A 23,328-nucleotide genomic window follows, 5' to 3' on the forward strand; every position below is an offset into this window, starting at 1 on the left:
GAAGTATGGACACTGAAAAATAAAATCACACAGACATATGTGAACACGTATTCACTCCCCAGACAATGCTTGGTGTGAACATAGATTCTCAGAACTTCTGGGCACCTGCAGCTAATAATAATGGCAAAATGGCCAGCCGTTATTAAACTAGACACTGCTCCAAGTACTCACATTGAGTCCTGTGAGGTGATGAGCCCCATTTTACACAAGCTAAAACAGGCACCCAAGATGGGAGAGCCAGCAGGTAGCAAAACCTCAGAATTTGAATCTGAAGCCGATCTAGTTTCAGAATGTATATTCTTAGTCACAGCTCCATGGACTCACAATGCAGACCCTCCCCATTTGGGCCCCATCCATTCTCTCTTTCAGTGTCTATCTACCCGCAGAGAGCACCTGCTCAGCCTTTGCACGTGCAGCGCCCTCCATCCGAAGCACCCTCTCAAGTGCTGTTGTCATGCATGTGAGGCCAGCGCTGCCTTCTTTTCTCTATGAAGGTTAAGCTGGGGTAGAAGGAATGGGACTGAGGGCTCTAAGGCTCTTCATAATCCGCCTTCACTGTTCTCACAAGTTCCATGGGTGCCTATAAACACTGACTGAGGGTGCACTTTAGCCTGAGAACAAGGACAAAGAACTACTCTTATTCCCCCAGCAAAACCAGAGCTGCCTTGTGCTCTGCTGAAGAACAACATGGAATGCAAACCTAGGAGCCCCAATATCAGACCATTTTGTTTGGCCAGCACAGCTTTTTCAAACTGACAGTACAACCAGAATGACTTCCCCGGGCCACCCAACCCCAGGGCCATACTGCTGCTTGGTATTATCTAGTGACCTGCTGCTCCAGGCCTGTGAGCTGTCCTGACCTAGCCATTAACTGACTCACTCATTACTCACTCCCAATGATTGCTCTTCCTATCACCAGGAAATCATGGCTGGAAACGATACTAAGAGAAATAAAAGGGCAAAACAGACCCTGTTTTCCATAGAACATACATTTTACTCCTGAGGATAAAAAAAGCCTTCTATCATTTCAAAGGCAGAAATAGCCCTAAAATGGAAATAACTTCAAATCATAGTACAACTAAAATATAAAATCTCCCATGACGAAGATCCCACTTCTAATCAGGGAGGGGCCCTAGCTGAACAGGACCCAGCCTAGCAGTCCGAACCCCAGTGATCTCTGAGAAAAGGACAGGGGTCTTTGTTTCAGGAGGTTTACATTTATATTTCAACAGCAATGTGAGACAGTTAGTTGTTGAGTTATTTCTGCTCAGCTTATAACAATGTTCAAGTTCAGGGAAGAAGCACGGAAAATGAAAGGAAATGCTAACTGAAATGCTGCGTTTCATGACAAAACGAGGTGTCACTCTTATTTCAAAGCTTTAGCTCTCTCTCGACTAGCAAGAAGGTTGTCTTAACATGTAAAAATCCACAGCTGTTCACTGCAATACCAAAGCAGCACGCAGTATGGTCTAAGTAGTGAGTTCATACTGCACATGTGGCAAAGTAATACCACAGCCTTAATTTGCAGGGGAGGGTTGTACAGGGGGTGGTGGTGAAATAAAGGTTTTAATACTCTTGAGGACAAGTGTTCTTATTAAGTCAAAAGCCTGAAGTGCAAATATTTACATCTAGTAAGAATCAAAATAGAAAGCGACACAACTGGTAAACTGAGATGTTCTACCATCAACCATTTCTCACAAATGACAATGTTAGGGTAACCCGAATTACTGAAAATTTGTATGTAAATTGAATTTTTGCTTTCTGAATTTTTTGTAAAATACTGTCACTTCCTCCCACCCTCCATGAAAATAAATCTCTGTTTTTCTCAGGTACACTGAGATTTCTTAAAGGGATCACTTGTGCAAAGGTGAAATCCGCACACACAAAAAATCACCTTCTCTCCTTCTCTCTGATCTTTCTGATGTAAAAATGTAGGCCATACAAGAAATAAATAAAATAATTCTTAGATGTAAGAGGCAATAGGTTAAAATGTCACTGAGTAGTACTTACTGCTGGTTCAACTTGACTTCGATCTGCAATATCTATGTGGACAATTTCAACAGTTTTCCACGTGTTCGGATCTAAACCGTGTACCTAAAATTACAAAGAGAAATTAAACAAAACAAATTGTAGACTATTCTTGCTAGGCAAAACTATTATACTTACATATAAAATCTTTATCTTGAGTCTCTCATAGTACATTATAAGGGGGGGGGGGGCAGAGTCTAAATTGCTACATAATTAAATTAGCCATCTGAAGTCTTGAAGGATTTAGAAATCTTTTATTATCCCTTGAAACCCCCAAAATAAGGGGGGGTGGTGGTAAGGATGCTGCCAAATTAACAGGAATCTGTCACAATATTTTCTGGTAGTCCTTAGACATTATTTAGTTAACAAAATGTACCTGACCCATGTTTAACTCAAACAATACATGACAAAGTCCTTTTAACCTCTAAATTCCAGATAAACATAAAGTGACATTATAATTAAGATTTCAAAAAGCTGCACTGTATGGTCTGAAACTCTCCTGACGTTGATTATCCAAAAGCTATTCAGTTTCAGTATGATGTTAACTCCTGTATACTTCATGTTGTTCAATCTATTTCTGAAACTCCATCTATGAACCAATTAAGAATTGTTTAAAAACTGCCAAAGATATAGCCATTTGAAAGCTGAAGGCGGATTAAATCATACATAGGCTAAAACTATCAAATCACCTCATTTATTTTAGAGATGAATGTGTACCAACTTGTAAAAATCCGGAACTCGTCAACATTATTATAAATTATCCAAAGTACCTTCTCCTTCCTAGGCCATTTCTCTGACATCAACCCATATCCCAAGCAAAGTGGAATGGAGATGGAAATTAAAGCCATCATTTTTGCAATGGAGAGCAGCTCTGGCAAATACACAGAGATGAAAGGATAAAAGAAATCTGAAATTTAGTGCCTAAGATTGGTTTGGGGATTATCTGTGAATTTCATTTAACTGTGCTTTCCCTATGGCAGAGAAGGAGTTGCTGATAAAAACAACCACCTCACTCAAGTCCACTCAAGGGAAGGAGAAAGGTCAGGAAAACCCATTTGTTTCCGGTTGTTTGCTTGCCTCCCTGTAATCGGACACACCCTGGGGTGGCCAGGTACTAGTATGATGCAGGTGTCGTCACTCTGGTGATGACAAGATGGACTATAGTATTCTCATTTCAATGAAAAGTCCAGAGGTGAAACTTACATTTTCTAAGGTTCCCAAGTCTGGTTTGTGCCACGTTTCGATTTTAATGAAGAAATCATCTTTCATATATTCATTCTGCAGAAAACACAACAGTAAAATGACAGTGATCTCACACCAGTTCTTTGTGGAGCCTTCCCCAGCATAAGCATCCATGCCTTTGACTCTACAAGTCTGATCCTCAAGGGTAAAGAATCGTTCGCTATCTATTTTTATAAGCTTGCCGGGCAAACCAAATGCTACATGCTTTTAAATAATTTAAACAACCCTACTTGTCATGCAGCACACAGGGCTAATGTTAAAGAAGCGGTGAGATTGGTGAGCAAATCTGGCCTTTGAAGGAAGCAGCAGAAGCAAAATAAAGTCAACAGGGAGACTGAGCTAAGGCTGGAGAGAGCCCGTTAAACCTGGCAGCCTGTGGTGGAGTGCAGGTTGCTGGAAGAAGCACAGAGGAGGAACCATGCAGTGATGGGCAGTTTTACAGGTGCAAGTAAATTACGATGTAAAGCAAAGTCGAAAGATGAAGAGTTTGTGACACAAAAGACCGTTTTACTCACCGTTACAACTGACGTGTCATGGACAGGTGGGCAATAAAAGGAGAAACATGTCAGAATATTAATCAGAGTCAAAACAATCTGTCACAATACTTAATGTCACAAGATCAAACTACCTGAAAATAAGGTATTTACTAGTGTACATCCTCAAAGCACAGTTTCTGTACAAGTCACAGAGTAGCATGCTTTAGAGTATGGAGTCAATAACCCAATTTTAAAACAATGGTAAAAAGAATGTCACAAAAGCAAAAACATCATTTATAATACCAATTTAGCGAACAACAAAAAACTTTTTCAGAAGCTGCCATACCCCTCACCTATTATGTGGCAATATAAGTAAAATACTGTTAAAACCACACCAGGAGACACTTGAGAGTGTGGACGGCCTTTCTTTATAGTTTCTGCACAGGCATACCCCAGAGATACTGCGGGTTCAGTTCCAAACCACCGCAACAAAGCTGGTGGAGGGTCTTGCCTTCACTGAGTACAGCGAAGCGCAATAAACAAGGTATGCTTCTGTTCCTCCACTTGCTCACCCCTGGAGCCTGTGCAGTCAGCAAGGACCTCGAGGTGCTGTCCTCTAGGAATGAGCCCAGGCCCCTCACAAAGCTCTGGGGGGGGGGGGGGGAGCCCAATGTAACCTCTCCTCTGCCAGTTAGTGCCGTGACTACCTGAGACCCCACAAAAGGCCCTGACTGGTGGCACCCTTCTCAAAGCTGTCCTCCTGGGGGGCACGGCTGCTGGGAACCAGGCTTACTTGTTCTACAGTAGGGATATGCGTTCCAGGCTTTCTCGTGAAATACCAAGGAGCCCTCGGGAGCAATCAGTCTCACGAATCCAGGAACTTTGCTGTGAGGAGAGAAATAGTGGATATATTTTCAACAGCGCCATCACTGCTCTGCTGGCACCTTTCGCACTGCTTCAAAGAGAGTGGTAATCAAAGGTGATTATATCCTAAGCTTCATGGACTCAACAGTTTTCTCCTCGTTCCCACAGTAATCAAGTGGAAAATGAATGTAAAAACAACAAAATAATTCTACGTTTAACCGCATACAGCATTTTTGTAAAATAGAAGTAATTCTTTCTTGTGAGCTTCTGACCTATGTCCCTAAGAGTTAGATGAAGCCAGTCAACCTGTGCATAACACAACACGGAAGTTCTCGTGTGTCAAGACTACACTACACTGTCTCCTAAAGCAAAAAAAAGAGAAGCCCCAGAATAAGGGGGTATCCCTGAGTAAAAAGTCTTTTCACACATTTTACAGAATAAACCTAAAAAAATTATAAAAAATGAGATATGAAAGTATATCCAAGTGTCAAATTTTGTAGGTTTGGAAGAGGAATGTCACTTGCTGCCTTAAGCATGGTCAGAGAAGGGTTAAATACATAACATATGATGAGGCTGTGCGTATTCCTAAGATAATCAGGAAAGATCACCAAAGATAAAACAGGCAAAAGATATCCAAACACATCACAAATAGAAAATACAACCGGTAGACAAGTAAATGGATTCCTCAATCTTACAGTCTTCAGGAAATGCAAATGAAATGGCCACTTTAAGTGATCATGTCATCACATACAAGCAGCTTTACATGCCCAGGCTCTTCACACAGCACCACTTGGAAGATGTATGACCGTGGGCACTTTACTCGGCTCTCTGAACTTCATGTGTTGAATGGAGTTATATTACCTACTCTGCAGGGTCAATGAGAGGATTCAATCACATAATATCTTGCAACATGTCTCGCACTCTGCGCAGGACAAGGAGTGCTCAATAATGATAGTTACCGCTTTTTAATTATAAGCTGACATGGAGCTGGGTACTTTCACAGGCCTTTCTTCACTTAAATCCCCTAACAACACTGTGAGGTAAGCATTCATATAACCAGCATTTAAGTGGCTAAGTAACTGTATGTCAAAACTATATCCTCCAGGGTGGGGGTGGCCAGGGAGAGGTCAATGAGGGAAAAAGGAGACCTATTTTAAACAATAAAGAATTAAAAAAAAAAAAAACTGCCTGGTGCTGGTATAAGAACAGACATATAGACCAATGGAACAAAACAGAGAACCCAGAAAAAAAACAAAAAACAAACAACTATATCCTCCAACTATAAGCCCTATTACGTATTTTTTTTCCATATCAGAGCTGCTTCTCTGAGAACTTTCAAGCACAACTTAATGTCCTAAACTATGAGGAAGAACAAACTAAGGAAATGTGGGACCCAGCATGTACTTCTGGCCCCATAATAAGACTGAGCAGCTGACCAGAGACTAGATGTAAGGAACCCCACACTAGCCAGAGACTGTGAGGTTGCAGAAGAGGTCGTATGAACAGCCCTTTTGTTATCTCTTCAGAACACAAAAGCAGGTACATGATTTGGAGCTTCCACTACTGTGGCAAATCAAATCACCAGAAAAGAAAATAATATCACATTAAAAGTCAACCAATATCTAGCAGTTTAAATTATTTCTTCCTTTACTCAAAACCCCTTTAAATGTGGGAGAGGTCTAATCAGAGTGGAATATAATACACTAGAGGCCTGGTGCTCAAATTTGTGCACGGGTGGGGTCTGCCTTGATCCAATCGGGCTGCGCAGGCCAGGGGGAGGGGACGCAGGTGGGTGGCTGGCCAGCCACATCCCCTGGTTGAACTCACGGTTAAGAGGACAATTTGCATATTTGCCTTTTATTATATAGGATGTGGGTAATTTAAAAAAATACAATCCCTAACTGGTTTGGCTCAGTGGATAGAGCATCAGCCTGCGGACTGAAGGGTCCCAGATTTGATTCCGGTCAAGGGCATGTACCTTGGTTGCGGGCACATCCCCAGTGGGGGGTGTGCAGGAGGCAGCTGATCGATGTTTCTAACTCTCTAACCTTCTCCCTTCCTCTCTGTAAAAAGTCAATGAAATATATTTAAAAAATATAAGCTACAAGATCACAAATCTCTGAGAGTTTGACAAACAGATCTATCAATGGTTCATTTGGTCAACTTAGGAAAAGGCAGGGGGAAAAATAGCTGTGTACTAGCTCAGAAACATTTTAACACTCTCCTCTTTATTTCTAGAGTGCCCAATATTCTAAAAACCTTGATATATATCAAAAGTTCTAAAATTTGCTGGCCCAAACAGAAGAAAATTGGTAGTCAGCCATTAAAAGCCCCAACCGCCAAATATATAAGCTTAAGTATTTCTTCATTTTGCCCCCGAATTGCCTATTATCTTACTTCCAGGATGCTATTTCCACGATATGAATCCTAACAATTCATTTTGTTTTGACTTAGTTAGGCACAACCAAACCTTTGAGCCAATTGTTTCAAATTTACTGGCTTTTTACATTTAACATAAGAACATTAACAAGCACAACCCTCCCTCAATGAATCTAAGTAATTGACTAAACATGGGAAAAATGCATAAATGGAGTAAATAAAATTAAATTTCAATTCTATTTTACAGGAGAGAAATTTTCATTAATGGCAGCTCTAACATATTCCTAACAAGGCAGTTCAAGTGTGCCACGTATACATATAACTGAGAGCATAGCATATACATTGTTTTTCCACCTCAGTATCACTTTGGAACTCACTTTAGTAAAATGAAGGAAATTCTGTTTTGGAAGCTTACAGAGTCTCAAAAAAGGAACATACATGAACTGAATGAACAAAATGGAGTTAGGCCTTCAAAAAACAAATTAGAAAGGATATTCTTCCTCTTGTTCATCCCAAACTAGTCACGAAATGTTCTCTCATAATAAATCAATACTGGTGAAAGTGCCGGGCTCAATGTAAACATATCTAGATTCCACTGTTGAAAGTCAGCCATAGCATTATGCCCAAGAGCACAAAGGTTCTTTGCCAACACGTAGCCTCCCCACACCGGAAGGTTATTTAAGAATATTTAACTTCGGGGTAAAATTCAACCAAAGTGCTTTATCAATTGTCTTGAGGCGATAATATTAAGAGCTAATCTAAGCTTGTCTTCAGGAGAGAATATTAAGATCTGATCTAAGCTCAATGGTTGTGAACCTGTCTGCTTCGCAGCGAGAGGACTTTGTCCCAGTGGTACTAGAAAACAAAGGGTTAATGTGGCTTAAAAGATACATAATAAATGACCATAATGTCCACAGAACTTCTCCTGATCTAGAAGCATTCCTTTTTTTAAAATCCTGTTCCTGAGATAAGTAACTTGGCTAATCATTTCTTTTTTGTTGTGGTTAATCCTCACCTGAGGATATTTTTTTCCAGTGATTTCCAAAGAGTAGAATGGGAGGGAGAGGGGATGAAGACGAACATCCATGTGAGAGACACATAGATCAGTGGCCTCCCACATTTGCCCCAGCAGGGCTAGACGGTGGTGGACAAGGAACAGAGGGGAAGAAGCTGAGGATGGTGAGGTGGGCAGGGGGCAGACAGGTCACAGGGGCCCATCTTCTAGGTCACAGGATTTGCATTTTATTCTTTATATGATGGGAAGCTAATGAAGGGCTTAAGAAGGGGAATGACACAACCTGATCTAAGTTTCAAGATCATTCTGGCTTTGTATGGAAAATTAAAGGAGTGGGTGAGAATAAAGTGTGGAAAAAATTAACTCAAAATGGATTAAAGGTCTAAATGTAAGAGCTAAAACTATCAAATTGTTAGAAGAAACAGATAAATCTTTGTGATCTTGGAATGGGCAATGACACCAAAAGCATAAATAATAAAGAAAAATATAGGTAAACTGGACTTCATCAAAATTATATACTTTTTAAGCTTTAAATGACAACACTGTCAAGAAAATGAAACTCACACAATAAGCAAATAATTTTGCAAATCATATATCTGATAGGAAGCTTCATTGATGTTTCTATCTCTCCCTCTCCCTCTCCCTTCTCTCTGAAATCAATAATGATAATAATATTAATAATAACAACAATAAAAGTAATGCTTTCCATTTGTGGTTGAATTCGTAGGTGCAAAATCTGGGGAAGTAGAGGGCCGACAGTATATTTATTGGAAAAAAACAACTACTACATATATGTTGACCCATGCAGTACAAACCCATGTTAAGGGTCACTGTGGACCATAAAGAGGAAAAAATGTATTTCAATAATATTTTTTATATTCTTGAAGATAGGATCACTCCTGATTTGGAAAACTTTTACCTGTGCAAAATTAAGACTCAGAGCTACCTATATACAAAGAAAAAAATTATGTGTTGATGGCTAATTCTCAACTCAAGAACAAATCACTATATTAGGCTATTTATTAATTTCTTACTTATCCTCATTCAGAGATGATCTCTCTCAATAGAAATCATTTAAAATTAATCTTTGCATGCTCAGGTGATTTAAACTTCCTTTTTTAAAAAATATACAAACAACTATACTTGGTTGCTTTTATTTATTTATTTTTTAAATATATTTTTATTGATTTTGGAGAGGAAGGGAAAGAGAGAAACATCGATGTGAGAGAGAAACATCAAAGGGTTGCCTCCCATATGCACCCTGACCGGGGATCTAACCCACAACCTCAGTATATGCCCTGACCAGGAATTGAACCGGAGACCTCTGGTGCACAGGATCATGCTCAACCAACTGCGCCACACCGGCCAAGGCTAAACTTCTCATTTTCAATTCGAACATAACTTTTACTTCCTGGCAAAGGGGTCTTTTTGCTTATAAAAACGAGCTCTTAATTTGAACCACATGAAATTTTAAAACAATTTCCAATAAAACCTCTGCTATTTTAGCCTTTGGGGAACAAGGCCACTCTAGAGTGGGCGAAGCTTTACGAACTCTCCATATGGCAGGACTGACTGGAGATGGTGAAAGCATAATATTTATGAGAAAATAAAAAAGGGCAAACCTAATTTTCCCCTAGAAGGGAGAGAAAACAATCAGCAAAAGGTCTGGTCAGAGTTCTGATGAGGTCTCAGGAGAACTGCAAGTTTTTCTCTGAAATACCGTCTCAAAAGTTGCAACACATTATCTTGCCTTGCTTCCAAATTTTTTGCCCAATAAATTCTGTCCTCAATTCCCCACCAGCCATCATTACATGCTTATTAAACAAGTTAAGGAAACATACTCAAACTTTTATGGTCAGTGGGGTACAAGACATGGAAATACATGTCTAGGAAGCAAACTGAGTAGTGACAAAAAGTGATGGAGGTTAGGAAAGAATGTAAGTAGTCATGGAGTGCCTCCGCACAGGACAGATCTAAGCTGTGTTCAGAAAGCTGAGCAGGTTATGAGGGACCCAAAATCATTAGGAAAATAGCCTAAGGGGCTGGACCAGATCAGTCTGGAAGACAATCAAAGACTAGCTTACTTAGAGCTAAAGGTCTTTATTCTGGACAGCTATTACAGCTGAGCATATGTGAAAATCTGGAGTACCATGTTAAGTTTTTAACTTTTGTTTTAAAAGACTTGCGACTTTAAAGACGTAAGAAAATGGGTTATGGTGAAATCGTGGATTTGGAAGGATTTCACTGTCAAGTCCTTTGCAGTTCACTTCAGGAAATGGAAAATATTCTAACCATCCCACAGGCCTCAGCAGTAGAGCCAAGTGATTAAGAGGGCAAGTTCTGGAGTCACAATGCCTGCCTGGGTTCGTGTCCAATCTCTACTACCAAACAGCAGTGACACAGGGTCCACTGGATCTTTCTGGATCTTAGTTTCCTCACTAGAAAAGGGTGCCAGGGGAAATGAATGAGCTTCTACCTAGAGCACTTCCCGTGGTCAGCACACTGTTAAGAATACATCAAGTACTAAATCCTATGCTTAGAATGACCATGGGCAACAACTCACCAGTGAAAGTAATCAAAAGGTATGGAAAGAACCTCACTATCCCATAAAAAGAATATAATCTAAGAGTGAAGGAAACCAGACATTTGAAATGTCCCCGCGATGGTCACTAATCTTTGGATTTTTTAATACCTTGCCAAGATTGTTCCTCAATTTCCTGATTGAGATGAAGTATGTACATCTTACCAACAAGTGTTTTTGCTGAAACAGGAAGGCATACTGGCCAGGGAATCCAGAGGCCTTGATTACAGTGGGTAAAGCAGACCTCAACACTTCCACTATCTCAAATGTTAAATAAGGTGCTGGTAGCCTTGGTCAACTACCTTACCCATCCAAATCTGCCAAGTCTGCAATTCTATTGATGCTGTACCAGAGCACTCCACACGTTACCCAATGGAACAAATGCTGGAAAAGGGAACATATATTACTGGACACATATTTATTTAATTTCCTCAGGGAGAGCGCTCTAAAACTCCCTAGGAACTATGGGTATGCCTTCAGCATGTTCAACTTACACCCTTGCAGGTACTGAAGTCTATCTGACAGGGCTGCACTGCCAGCCCTGTGTCATGATTGCAGACTTTCCTATAGGACAGCGAAGGCCTCAGGACTTAATACTGAATGATTCTTTGCTCTTCCAAAATACAGTTTTCCTGTGGCTATCTGCCTTCTGTATGACACTGATGACTTTGAGTGTAGACATCTGAATGCCCTTGCCCCATGAATGTTCCCTCCTCCCTGACTACAGCGACAGTGGATCCCTGTTTTGTCTTTATTAACGGATAAGTTAATATAGGTAAGAGAAAAGCAAAGATTCCCTCCTACTTGTAACAAACTAAGGAGATTATTGACAAAATCTACTCTTAAAAACCATTACTAGTCTTTTGCCCTTGAATAAATATTGGTATGGGTTTTTTTATTTTAAAATGTTTATGCCAAAGATAGAGACCAGACTCAGGAGAATGTGCAAAAGAACTTCTACGAACCAGAGATAAAAAACAATGAACAAAGGATTCAAATAGTCAAGTCACAAAACAAATTCAAATTGTAAACGAATATGAAAAGACATTCAACTTCACTAATAACGAAATGCACAGTTAAATAAGAGATTATTTTCTGGGTATCAAATTGGCCAAATTTAAAAAGATAGAGAAATATGGGAAAATGAACACTATTAAACTCTTGGGAGGGCAATCGGGCAATAATAAAACTTAAAATGAGCATGTCCTTTCAGCAATCCTACTTTTATAGTTATTTGTAATGGACAAAAACTGGAAAACGCCCAAAAAACAACCCAGTCAACTTATCATTTAGAGAATGGGTAAGTAAACTATGCTATGTCCATACTAAGAAATTGTACTCAGTTTGAAAAAGAATGAAATGGACATTAAACAATAACATGGAAGGATGTTCATGATACATAACTGCATAAAAAATAAAGCAAACTGCAGAACCTATGTATAGTATAATCCCATTTGTTGTAGAAAACAAGAAAACATACAAGTGATATGTCAGTTTTGTTGTTGGGTAGTTACACGCTTAATAAGTAAGTCGAGTAGTTGATGCCCAGTTATTTAATACTAGAGGCCCGATGCACAAAATTTCAGCAAGGGGCTCAGCCCTCACAGCTGTAGCGGCTGCCTCAGCTTCGTCCGGAAGGTTGTTCGGCCGTCCGGTCTAATTAGCATATTACGCTTTTATTATTATAGATAATGATTAGGTATCAAATGTGAATAGGCAGCTTACCTCTTTAAGTGATAAATTTTGTGTGTATACTGTCCCTTCTCTCCATCCTTCTCATAAGGTTCATTCTTTAAGACTTCAATTCCTTCTCCACCACCAGTCTCATTCTTACTAGCTTCTGCAACCGAGTAAAGTTGCCCAACCTGATACTGAAATTTCAAAGAGTAGAGGAATCTCAGTAAGTCAGTAGTAACTGTGGGAACTTCCTGTACTAAAATCTTACTATCGATGATATAGAAGAGCAAATCCAAGCAATTTAGCACATATGTTCTACAAGAAAACGTGACTCAAATTAGAAATGAATGTTTAGGAAGACGAACACCAGATGCTCATACAACTTCAAGAAACTGTAATATTTTACAAGATTTCCATTATTCAAAAAAACTGCTAGTCACAAACACTCTGGTGCTTTAATATGTACTTTGATATCCACTTATCAAAAAACACCCGGCTGGTGTGGCTCTATGATTGAGCATCGACCTATGAACCAGGAGGTCATGGTTCAATTCTCAGTCAGTGCACACGCCCAGGTGGCGGGGTTAGTCCCCAGTAAGGGGCATGCAGGAGGCAGGTGATCAATAATTCTTTCTCATCATTGATGTTTCTATCTCCCTCTCCCTTCCTCTCTGAAATCAATAAATATATATATTTTTAAAAAGGAACTCTTTCTTCCTCTAAATAGAAGTTTTCTTACCAAACATTTTGACACTTAGTTCGCTTCTGAATAATGAATATACATTTCCATATCTATTATAGCTCAGTAATCTTACAAAATTTGGATGAAGGTATGGCAGGTATAGAACTGTCATTCTGTCAATTAAGAAAATTGAGGAACCAGAATACCATTCTCAATAATAAAGGGGAGGGATGTAAAGTATAATAAAAGCCTGAAAAGGCAAAAAATTGCTGACTGTGGTTTCTATTTCATTTTAGAGTGCACCAGAATTCTCAGTGGTCTGCTCCAATACCTGTCAGTGGGCAGTATTGTTCTATGCCAATCTGGAGTCACTAACCATTCCAATAAATGATAAAAAGCAAAGTTCTTGTGTTCTAATTTGTTCCTAAGGACTCAACCATGGCACTATCTCCAATCCCTTTTCAAATCTAGCTAAATTTCTTCTTCCCAATGAAGAGAGCCTAAAAAATGTGTTGTTTTTCTTTTTCTTTTATATAAGCATTTTCTCAAAGAAAAGCTACCTGTAAAAACTAATCATTCAAAACCAACACTTTATTTGAGGGCCAAAAAATAGGGCTAGCTGTAAGCTCTGTAAATATTCCTATCTAAAAAGCCCATAGGGCCCTGGCTGGTATGGCTCAGTTGGTTGAACATCGTCACTTACACCAAAAGGTCGCTGGTTTGATTCCTGGTCAGCCCACATACCCAAGTTGTGGGTTTGATTCTCAGTCCAGGTGTGTCTCAGAAGCAACTGAACAATCTCTCTCTCTCTTTCTCTCTCTCTCTCCCCCTTCCTTCCCCTCTCACTAAAATCAATAAAACATTAAAAAATAAATAAATAAAAAGCCCATAGGAATATGATGATATCTTGCATGTTAATTCTCATTCTCTCCCTTCTCTCGTCTACCCCCCTCCTTTCATCCCAGTCTCTCTGTTTGTCCATGTCTCTGTCTCTCTCCAGGAAGCTAGAACCAAGCACATTTTTAAAAATGAATCAAGTAGGTTTTTGTAGGGATTTTTAGACTGCAGAAAGGGTTGTATTTCTTCTTCTGTTTTTCATGATACATCATCAGTGTTAGTCCAGTAATGCTATAGTCAATCCTTAAGCCCTTTAAAATGTATGTTTCATATTTCAAAAATAGGATTAAGAGGTCTCTAAGTCAAAAGGTAAATTTGATCTTGGCCACGAACAAAGCAACAAAAATTTACACAGAAACAACAACAGTATCCAAAAAAATATTCTTAATGGACTAATGTCGTGTGGCATTCTACTAGGCTTTCATTGACATTTTAAAGACGAACAAAAAGAGACAGGAGATGTATTTAGTAAGTGCAAGTACAACAAAGAGCTGAGATTGTTTTCGGTGACAATACCAAGAAAGATTTCAACATCCAAGTTGATCCAACATCCAAAACCAAAAGAAAAAAAGAAACAAAAACAAATGTCAATTTCCGCATTCAAGTTCAAACAATGAACTATACAAGTAAAGAATAGGGTGCCTGGCTTGTTTGGAGTGATTTAATACAGTGAAACCTCAGGCACTACAGAGATATATACAGCTGTGTTCAAGTTTACATTAAACAGAGCCAGTTAGCTATTGGTTTTTAGTTCCTTCATTTTATTTTTTTTCTTTCTGTCTTCTGTCACCTGTCACTTCTATGGTTATCAGTTTGTTTTGTCCCACTTCCAATTCACTGCTTCGAATTCACTGTCAGCTCCAAGAAACCCAGATAACTGAGCAAGGGCACACTGCCCAGGTTACAGAAGGACCCAGAGGGCTTCCTGTGCTTTGCTACCCATATCTGGATTTCTCTGAAGTCTTTTCTGCTGTTACTATCCTCATTCTTGGCTATATTACAGATAAATAAAACTACAAAACATGCAACTTCTGAATAGGTGATGTATTTCTGTATCATGTGCAGATCAAGAGAGACAATAACCTCTCCCAGTTATGTGCTGGTGAGAACATGTCTGGAATACCATTTCCGTTGAAAGCAGTAACTGCTACCATGCAGTAGTGAGACCAGCTGGTGAGGAAGTCTAGGGGTCATGTTGTATCAGGCCGGATGGACATGCTGGAAATGTTTAACCTTGTAACCTCGAGAAGATGGAACAAAAGGGATTGGGGGAGGACAGAAGACCTGAGGGGTTACCCTATGCAAGACAGAACGGGCCTATTTCTTATTGCTCAAGTGGAAGGAACTTAACCAGTCAAGTATTATGGGAAAGCAGATTCTGGTTTAAAATACAGACAAATGTTTTTAAAAATCCAACAGTAAAGTAGGCTTCTTTTCTAAGCAGCAAGTGACTTAGCCTTAAAGTGCTTAAGTTGAGCAAAAACCGCCTTTCTCTGGGATACTGTAGACAGAATTTCTGCAGTAGACAGCAGGTTAAACTACATTCTTTGGTCCCTTCCAAAACAAAGCAACGTAACAGAAATTCATTTACAATTATCTGTGTAACAACCTGTTTTTTGTCACAAAAACTAAAATGTAAAGAAACAAAACAAAAATATAACTTTAGATTAACATATCAAAATGTACTATATCAATAAAATAATACAGAAGCAAGCGTGACTTACCTCCTGAACAGAACAGGGCAAAACCACACGGCTAAAAAGACAAAAGGCAAAAGAATATATGTTACAGATAAAATAGTTGGCTTTAAAACACATCTGTACGCTTAAAAGACCTTCTACCGTAAATCCAGTGATAGCATGGTACAAGGATATCAATTATGGAAGAGTGTCTGCAATGCCTACATCTCTAAATAAGTGTTGTTTTTTGTTAATCCTCACCTGAGGACATATTTTTTCCATTGACTTTTAGAGAGATTAGAAGGGGGGGAGGGAGGAAGAAAGAGAAACATAGATGTGAGAGACACATGGACTGGTTGCCTCCTGCATGTGCCCAACCAGGGCTGGGACTTGAACCTGCAACCCAGGTACATGCCCTTGACCGGGAATGGAACCCCAGACCCTTTAGAGAGAAGGCGGGTGCCCTAACCATTGAGCCACCTAAATAAGTGTGTGTGTTTTAACTGGGGAAATAAAACTACCATTCCAGGTTGTCAGCAATCACTGCATTTAGCATCTAAATTATACCAAGACCCCCAAAAAGCCGTTGCAGAGATTCCTGTGAAGAGTAAAGAACAAGAGAAAATTCATCACTGAAAATTGCAGGGTACAGAATGTATTATTTGTACACTGTCTGGTCAGGTTGCTCTCATGAAAGTTTTAGTATGGTTTCATTCTCTATTTATATACTGTGCATTTTTTTTATACTTCTCACAAATATTATGTCTTGAATTTCATGAATGAATGCTTCCCAAAACTGATCCCTACTATCCAATTACTTCTCAATTTTATTAAGAGAAAAACAAGTAAACGGTCCTTTAGACTTAATAAGAGAAAAACTTTATGGAAAATATAGGGTGTCCCAAAATTCACGCAAGATTTGAATTTTGCATGAGCATTAACAACAACAAAAAATAAAAGCCCAATTTTACTTGGTTTATTGAATCAGATTCTAATATCTGTTGCCCTTTGATTTCAATCCCTTCAATTTGATAAGCATTACCAAGCACCAATTATGGCCCAGGAGCAGGGACAATGAAGACCAATGAAGACCACGGCTTTGCGTATGTGCCAGCAAAGACGTGGAGGCCATTTACCCAATGTGCTATTCCATACATAATCCTATACTGTATACTTTATGAATCAATAAATAATTTACAATTTTTCATTATAAAACTGTGTTTTCTATCAAAATTACTTCTTGTGTGAATTTTGGGACACCCTATACTTTGAGTCTTATAAACATAACAACCCCTTCCAGGGTAGATTCAATGTAAGGTTGTTATGTGTTTGATTTTTGTCCAATAGAGTTTGTTACTGGACATGCAACAGGGTCAATATAGAGGCCGGCTTCCAAAAAAGAATACCATGGTGAACTATATTAGAATATTGCATTTTAACTCTAGATTTTTATAATGAAGTACCTTTACGTAGTTCTACCATAAACTCTGAAAACCATCCTGAATATCTCAGATGTCCGAAAGAGCAACTTTTTTTTGGCCTGGTCCTTCTCTGACTTTCCCTCCAAACCATTAAGCCAGCACCACAATGATTTAAAATCTTATTTTAACTCTTTCTATTATAAGGAGAGAGAAAAATCTCAAGGAACTCAGCTTGGTTTTCTTTTCATAGAAAATTCCCAATAGTTTTCCTCATTCCAACTTCTTTTTAGCTGCACTTTCCACCTACTTCTCTCTCCCTATTCTCCTCAAACATCTATGCTTGAATACTCACATCACCTTAATCGTCAACATGTACAAAACATGTCTCCTGTAATTCCCTCCTCCTTGACTACTGGAGGTCACTGATCCCTCAGTCTTTTTGATAATGGTCATCTAAAGACAATGAACAGTCTGAAAGTCACAAAGGTTGCTAATTTCTATTCTCATCAAGAATTCATTTGGTATACAGTCCTCCCATACCTAGTCATTTCAGCTGTATCTTCAGGATACACACTAATTTGCTCACTGCCTCAGTAACAGAAAATACACTGGGGCAGAGGGAGTGCAGTGGTCAGGGGAAGACTAGATTATAGGCTGGGAGTGTATTTTGAAAGATATAGGAGGAAACAGACAAGATATAGGTTGGGAGAATATTATCAGAGCCTGCAATATAATGGTAAGAAATCTATTACATTGATTAGGCAACAAGGAATGCTGGGAGGTTGTTCAAAAAGGTGAGACATAACTACAGCTAACCTGAAGAAGTCATCGGTAGGTGGTTAAAATGTTGAGAAGCAGGAGTGTGGGGAGAGCCATCTTTTGGGAGGCTGGGCAAGGCCTTACAAAGGCCTGAACCAAGATGATGGGCTGCAGAGGAAACGGAAGGAAGGAATGCAAAGGAAAGAGTTAAAGACTTCCCTGAAGTTTCACAAAGCCAATCTCTGAGTGATTTTAGCAGGAAGATCCATATTTTTATATAAAAACCCTTCTAGGAAAACTCATTTCAGGAAATGAAAGTGACTAAGATATTCTGAATGAATGATGAGTCAAGTAACGTCTTCAAGATTTACTTACTAAAAAGTAAAAGAGAGAAGGGACAGGTCTTGATTTTTGATGACCAGTCTAAAAGCAGTACAGATATCCCCCACATTTTGAAAGTCCGCCAATTCACTTTTAGAAAAGACCTATGCTAGAACCTATTTTTGCTAACTGAAAGAAACACACAGAGGATTTTCGCTAGCACAAATAAAGGAGAAAATAGTACTGAATTCAGCATTTGTTTTTGCAGACCTGGTCCAGAGGCAGCATGCAACCGGGGGGCATCACGAGTGGCCCCACCAAGCTCCTTCCCAGGGCATCACACGCAGGATTTCAGCATCAAGCTGCGACAGCTTTGAAATGTGTCTGTGAGCATCAGTGCTTTATCTCGATTTATTTTGTGCATCAGTTAGCAAGATGTATCCTAAGGTGTCAGAAAAGCCTGAGAGATCGTACAGGTATTACACTTAGTATAAAACTGGATGCAATTAAGCATATTTCATATGATTCTGTAGGTGTTTAGGGGACAATGGGAATGATCAGAATTTTTTCAGATACCGCTGACCCTTGAACAACATGGGTTTGAACTGTGCAGGTCCACTTATATGCAGATTTTTTCCAATAAACACCTGTCCCGTTTCAATCCATGGTTGCGAGCCTGAAGATGCAGAGGACCCATTGTATGCATTGATCTATGCCATTTTATATAGGGGACCTAACATCGGTGGATTTGGGGGATCCTAAAGCCAATCCTCTGTGAGTACCAAGGGACAACTAAGTTTTGGGGAAGTCAAAAGTTATACACATTTTTAACTGGGGGATGGGAGGCCGCTAAGCCTGTGCATTGTTCCAAGAGTCAACTGTATTAATTAATGGTAACTACTACTTTCTTTTATGCCATTTCAGCTCACAAAAGGTTTCACAGGAATGCTCTACTTTGGGATAGTGGGGGATTCTGAACGGGCATACCTCGTTTTATTATGCTTCATAGATAATGCCTTTTTTTTCTTTCTTTTCTTTTTTCTTTTTTTTTTTTACAAAGTGAAGTTTTGTGGAGATCTTGTGTTGAGCAAGCCTACTGGCACCATTTTTCCAATAGGCTGAGATGATGGTTAGTAATTTGTAGCAATATCTTTGATTACGATATGTACATTTTTTAGACATAATGCTATTGCACACTTACCAGACTGCCGTAATACATAACTTTTATATACACTGGGAAACCAAAAAATTCGTGATTAGCTTCACTATGATATTCACTTTTTTTGCACTGGTGTGGAACCAAACCCACAATATCTCTGAGGTATGTCTGTATTGGAAAATTTGTGAACTTCTCTAAAAATTTTCATGACAATCATTTCCCAAATGGAACTAGCAACTAGTTCTTTAAAACCAAGACTTTATTCTAATGGCAAATTCATCTATTGCTTGAGTAACAACTTGAAGTGAGCTCCCCACCCTGAAAAGTTATTTCTAACCTTTTAATTCATGTCAAAAATAGATGGCATTTTTAAGGACAACAAACATTTGCCAAAGCATTTTACAATTTACCAACATCTTCATATAGGAATGACCTATTCATTGCTCGTAACCAAAAACAATTTTAGAAAGCTGACTTGCAAATAATAAGAGTAATTTTTTTCATTCAACAACACTGAGTACTTACACTGTGCTAGACTAGATGCTGTGTTGATGCTGGGAATACCTAAAAAATAAGAGTCTCTACCTTCAAAAAGTCTAGGAGGAAATACATTCCAGGCAAGACATCTGTGAGGAGTGAATATCAAGAAATGGTAATTTATAAATCTTTAGGAAATATTATACTTGGGGCACATTTTGACATTTGTTACCTCAGTGCACTCAACATTTAATAATGAAAGTAATGGTTCACAGAAAGCATAGTGTATAAGTTCCCAATGGGAACTGTTTTTCCTAAGTGAGCTTGACACTCCTCACAGAACTGTCAACAGAATCTACTAAGCACTTAGTTCACATTTTAGGAGGGAATAACTCTAATAAAAGAAATATGATTAGTCCTGTGATTTAAAATCAGTTCTGCAACTTACTTGGCTTGAGCCAAGTCAATTTCCTTCTGCCTCATTTCCTCAATCTGTCTTAATATCTGCCTCCTACCTACATGACAAAGATGTCAGAGTAGTAAATGAGATAACACCTGCATGACACACTGTACAAAGAACTTGGAAGAAAACTTTTACATAAATCCAAAGTCCAACACTATAAATAAGCTTTAACTAAATTGTGTCTTTTCTCAGGATCCCTGTCGCTGACCAAAGGGATAATTTTTCATTCATTTATTTAACAAATATTTACTGAGCACGTACTACATGCCCCGGGGGCCTCGTCTAAGACCTGGAGACATGGGAGCAAGCAAGACAAATTCATGGAGCTCACATGTGGTGAAGGAATACATATAGTAAAACAGAAAAGAAAAATAATAATTGTGATGCATGGTAGATGGTGATAAATGCTATGGGAGAACAATAAAGCAGGGAAAACAGATACTAAAAGGTGGGGCTTACAATGAGGTCTTCCCAGAGGGATTTCCTAAGAAGGTGATCAGTATTTCAGAAAAGACCTAAAGGAAGCGGGGCAGTTAGTGAGATGCAGAAAGAGATCTTCAAACGAGGGATGAGCAGGGGAAGGTTAGTAAAAAAAAAAAAAAAAAATCAGCTCAGAAAAGACAATAGTATAAGACCCCCTCCTCTCCCCAAGGCGTGGGCTTTGATTCTCAGCGAGATAAGGGGATCTAATCTATTGAGGGTTTTAAGCAGAGACGCGAAATGAGTCGCTTCCTTTTTAAAGCAAGTCTGAGAACTAACACTAAAATAAGAATAAGGCGTCCTGGAGATGGTTAAATTCAACCCAAAGTTTTATTTTAAAAAAAAAAAAAGTAGAATGAAAGGAGCATTTGAAAACCCGAAAGGGCCGTCACTCGAAATCCCTAGTTGCCCAAGGGGTGATGACGAAACGAACCAGCCGTGACCGCCGAACAATCACTGCCAACCACATTTCCTGGGATATTCGGTCCTGGCGGGTGGGAAACGCCTAACTTTCCAACAAAATCACTTCGCCGGTCTAATGCACCTGGAAACCCGTCCATTTGACAGACCACGTGCCAGCGCCTCACTTCAACCCGGGGAGGTGGGTGGAGCCTAGAGTGTCACCCCACCTCAAAGACAAGGGAACCGAGACTGATGGCTTTCGCTGTCAAGTCAATGCTGTCAAGTCCCCCCGAGCTGCCCGGCGGGGCGCGGGAACTTCGGGGCGCCTAGGTCCCCCGCCTCGAGTTCCGACACCAGGGCTGCCCTCACCCGACAAGCCGATCTCCCGCCGGTTACAGGCAGGCTCCACCCAAGACGACAAATCACAGTCAAACCCATCCCGTCTCTCCCACCCGCGGGCCTGGGGGTGGGGGACTGGTGAGAAGACGGGTCCCAGCGGAAACTCCCGGCCGCGCCTTCCCGAGCCACGCGATCCGATCGGGACACAGCCGCCTCTGCCCCGGGAGAGAGGGCAGCCTTGTTGCCGCAGTAACGCCCGGAGGAGGACCCTGCGGGAAGCGCCGTGGAGGGGCCTCGAGTGGGCCGGGGGCGCGGGCCGGGGGGAAGGGGAGCGCGAAGGGAGCGGCCAGCCCCCGCCTCGCTCCTTCTCGGGAGTATTCCACCACTTCTCAATCAATGAACCTCCCACCACGAACCCCCGCCGGAGCCGCGATCCCGCCCCCGGACCCACTCACAATTCCTTAATCAGCACCATCTTCCTGGAACCACCAGACAGCTGCTGCCGCTACCACCTCCACCGCCGCCGCTACCGCCGCGCACCACGCCTGCGCGGCCCCGCCCCCCTGATCACTGAGTCTGCGCGGCCACGCCCTTCCGCTCAGAGCCGTCGCGTCAGCGCGGGAGACGGGTTAGCTCCGCCCCAGTGCCGCGCCCCAACCCGGGCGCACGAGGCCTCCACTGCGGCTGCGCGGCCGGCGGGAGGGCGTGCGGCTTCTACTGCGGCTGCGCAAACTCCGCGCGCGGCCGCTCGTCTGCTCCCACAGGCTCCTCCTTCCCAGTCGAGTTCCCTCGGGGCGGCTGCTTTCCGGTGAGTGTACCAGTTGTTGGTTCCCTGGAAGCCGTTTTCTGGTGACGAGTACGAAACTCCCTCACCTTTTGTGAGAAGGGGTCCGCCTTTTTGACCAAACATTTCACTTTCGAAGTAAACGTGAAGGACTTCTGACGGGTTCGGGAGGCCGCCGCGTTCCGCTCCCCTCAGAGGCCCCGCCAGGTTCCGCGGGACGAGGTTCACCTGGCTCAGGGCTCGCGGGCGTGTGCCGGGAGCCTCGTGAGAGCCGCCGCCTGACCCCTACTCACCGAGCTGGGGCCCACAGCTGGGGCCACGCGCGCTCCCCGACGCCCGGATTCACCCCTGCCCTGGAACCCCGAACGCCGAAGCCCGCAGCTGCTGTGACTCCACAGGAGGTGCTTCCGACCAAGTCCCCCCGTGGGGGAGAGAGGTGCTCGGCCTTAGGACCCGTCAGGGAAAGGGACCTGTTGTGGGAAGATGTTCGTGCAGTCACAGTGACTGTCCCCCACTGTACCCCCCAATCCTTCCCCCCGCCCCCCCCCCACACACACACCCAGGCTCCAGCCTGCAACGCCCAAAGGCGGACCTTAGGGTGAGGTGTAGCCCAGGAGTCACTCTCTTACTCCAGCAGTGGTTCTCAACCTTCTGGCCCTTTCAATACAGTTCCTCATGTTGTGACCCAACCATAAAATTATTTTCGTGGCTACTTCATCACTGTCATGTTGCTTCTGTGATGAATCGTCATGTAAATATCTGAGATGCCGGATGGACTTAGGCGACCCCTGTGAGAGGGTCGTTCCACCGCCAAAGGGGTCGCGACCCACAGGTTGAGAACCGCTGGTAGAGGAATGAAAAAAAAAAAAAACACGGAAAAAACTAGAAGAATGGGGGAAGGCAGAGCAATCAAGGAAAGGACGCTCAGGAGGCCGCTTTGGAGCTTAATGTGATACTAAATAGCCCAGCCCGCGGAGACAGGGAGAGGCGCTCCCTTCAGAGGCAAGGAAACCCCGAGGCTGAAATAAATGAGCCCCGAGTATCTGAGGAGCAGATGGAGGTCAGGTGTGGCTGGGACATCCGAAGTGAGAGGGGGAGATAAGCCGGGACCAAGCGGATCTCCAGGCCAGAGTCAAACACTTGGAATTGTCTTACAAGAACCAGGGGAAGCCGTTGAAAGATGCTTAAAAGAATAAAAATGTC

The 23,328-nt window shown here is 41.3% G+C and overlaps 1 protein-coding gene and 1 long non-coding RNA gene across 4 annotated transcripts in view; one reads left to right on the plus strand and one right to left on the minus strand.

Annotated features, from left to right (window-relative positions):
• Window positions 1-21,927, minus strand: part of PITPNB (phosphatidylinositol transfer protein beta) — a 60,534-nt gene extending 38,607 nt beyond the window's left edge. The window contains exons 1-7 of the mRNA XM_059677131.1: window positions 21,797-21,927; window positions 15,566-15,596; window positions 12,311-12,456; window positions 4,540-4,631; window positions 3,786-3,793; window positions 3,232-3,306; window positions 2,011-2,094 (exon numbers count right to left, since the gene is read on the minus strand). Coding sequence (XP_059533114.1) covers window positions 2,011-2,094; window positions 3,232-3,306; window positions 3,786-3,793; window positions 4,540-4,631; window positions 12,311-12,456; window positions 15,566-15,596; window positions 21,797-21,816 — 456 coding nt within the window. The 5' untranslated portion in view covers window positions 21,817-21,927. The remainder of the gene's footprint in view (window positions 1-2,010; window positions 2,095-3,231; window positions 3,307-3,785; window positions 3,794-4,539; window positions 4,632-12,310; window positions 12,457-15,565; window positions 15,597-21,796) is intronic.
• A 76-nt stretch (window positions 21,928-22,003) lies between these two features.
• LOC132222225 (uncharacterized) overlaps window positions 22,004-23,328 on the plus strand; it is a 47,765-nt gene continuing 46,440 nt past the window's right edge. Inside the window, exon 1 of one of the 3 annotated variants that reach the window (XR_009450163.1) lies at window positions 22,004-22,149. This is a non-coding gene — a long non-coding RNA (uncharacterized LOC132222225). The other 2 variants (XR_009450161.1, XR_009450162.1) reach the window with 2 other exon arrangements.

Source organism: Myotis daubentonii, chromosome 19 (genome assembly GCF_963259705.1).
Source record: "Myotis daubentonii chromosome 19, mMyoDau2.1, whole genome shotgun sequence".
Lineage (NCBI taxonomy): Eukaryota > Metazoa > Chordata > Mammalia > Chiroptera > Vespertilionidae > Myotis > Myotis daubentonii.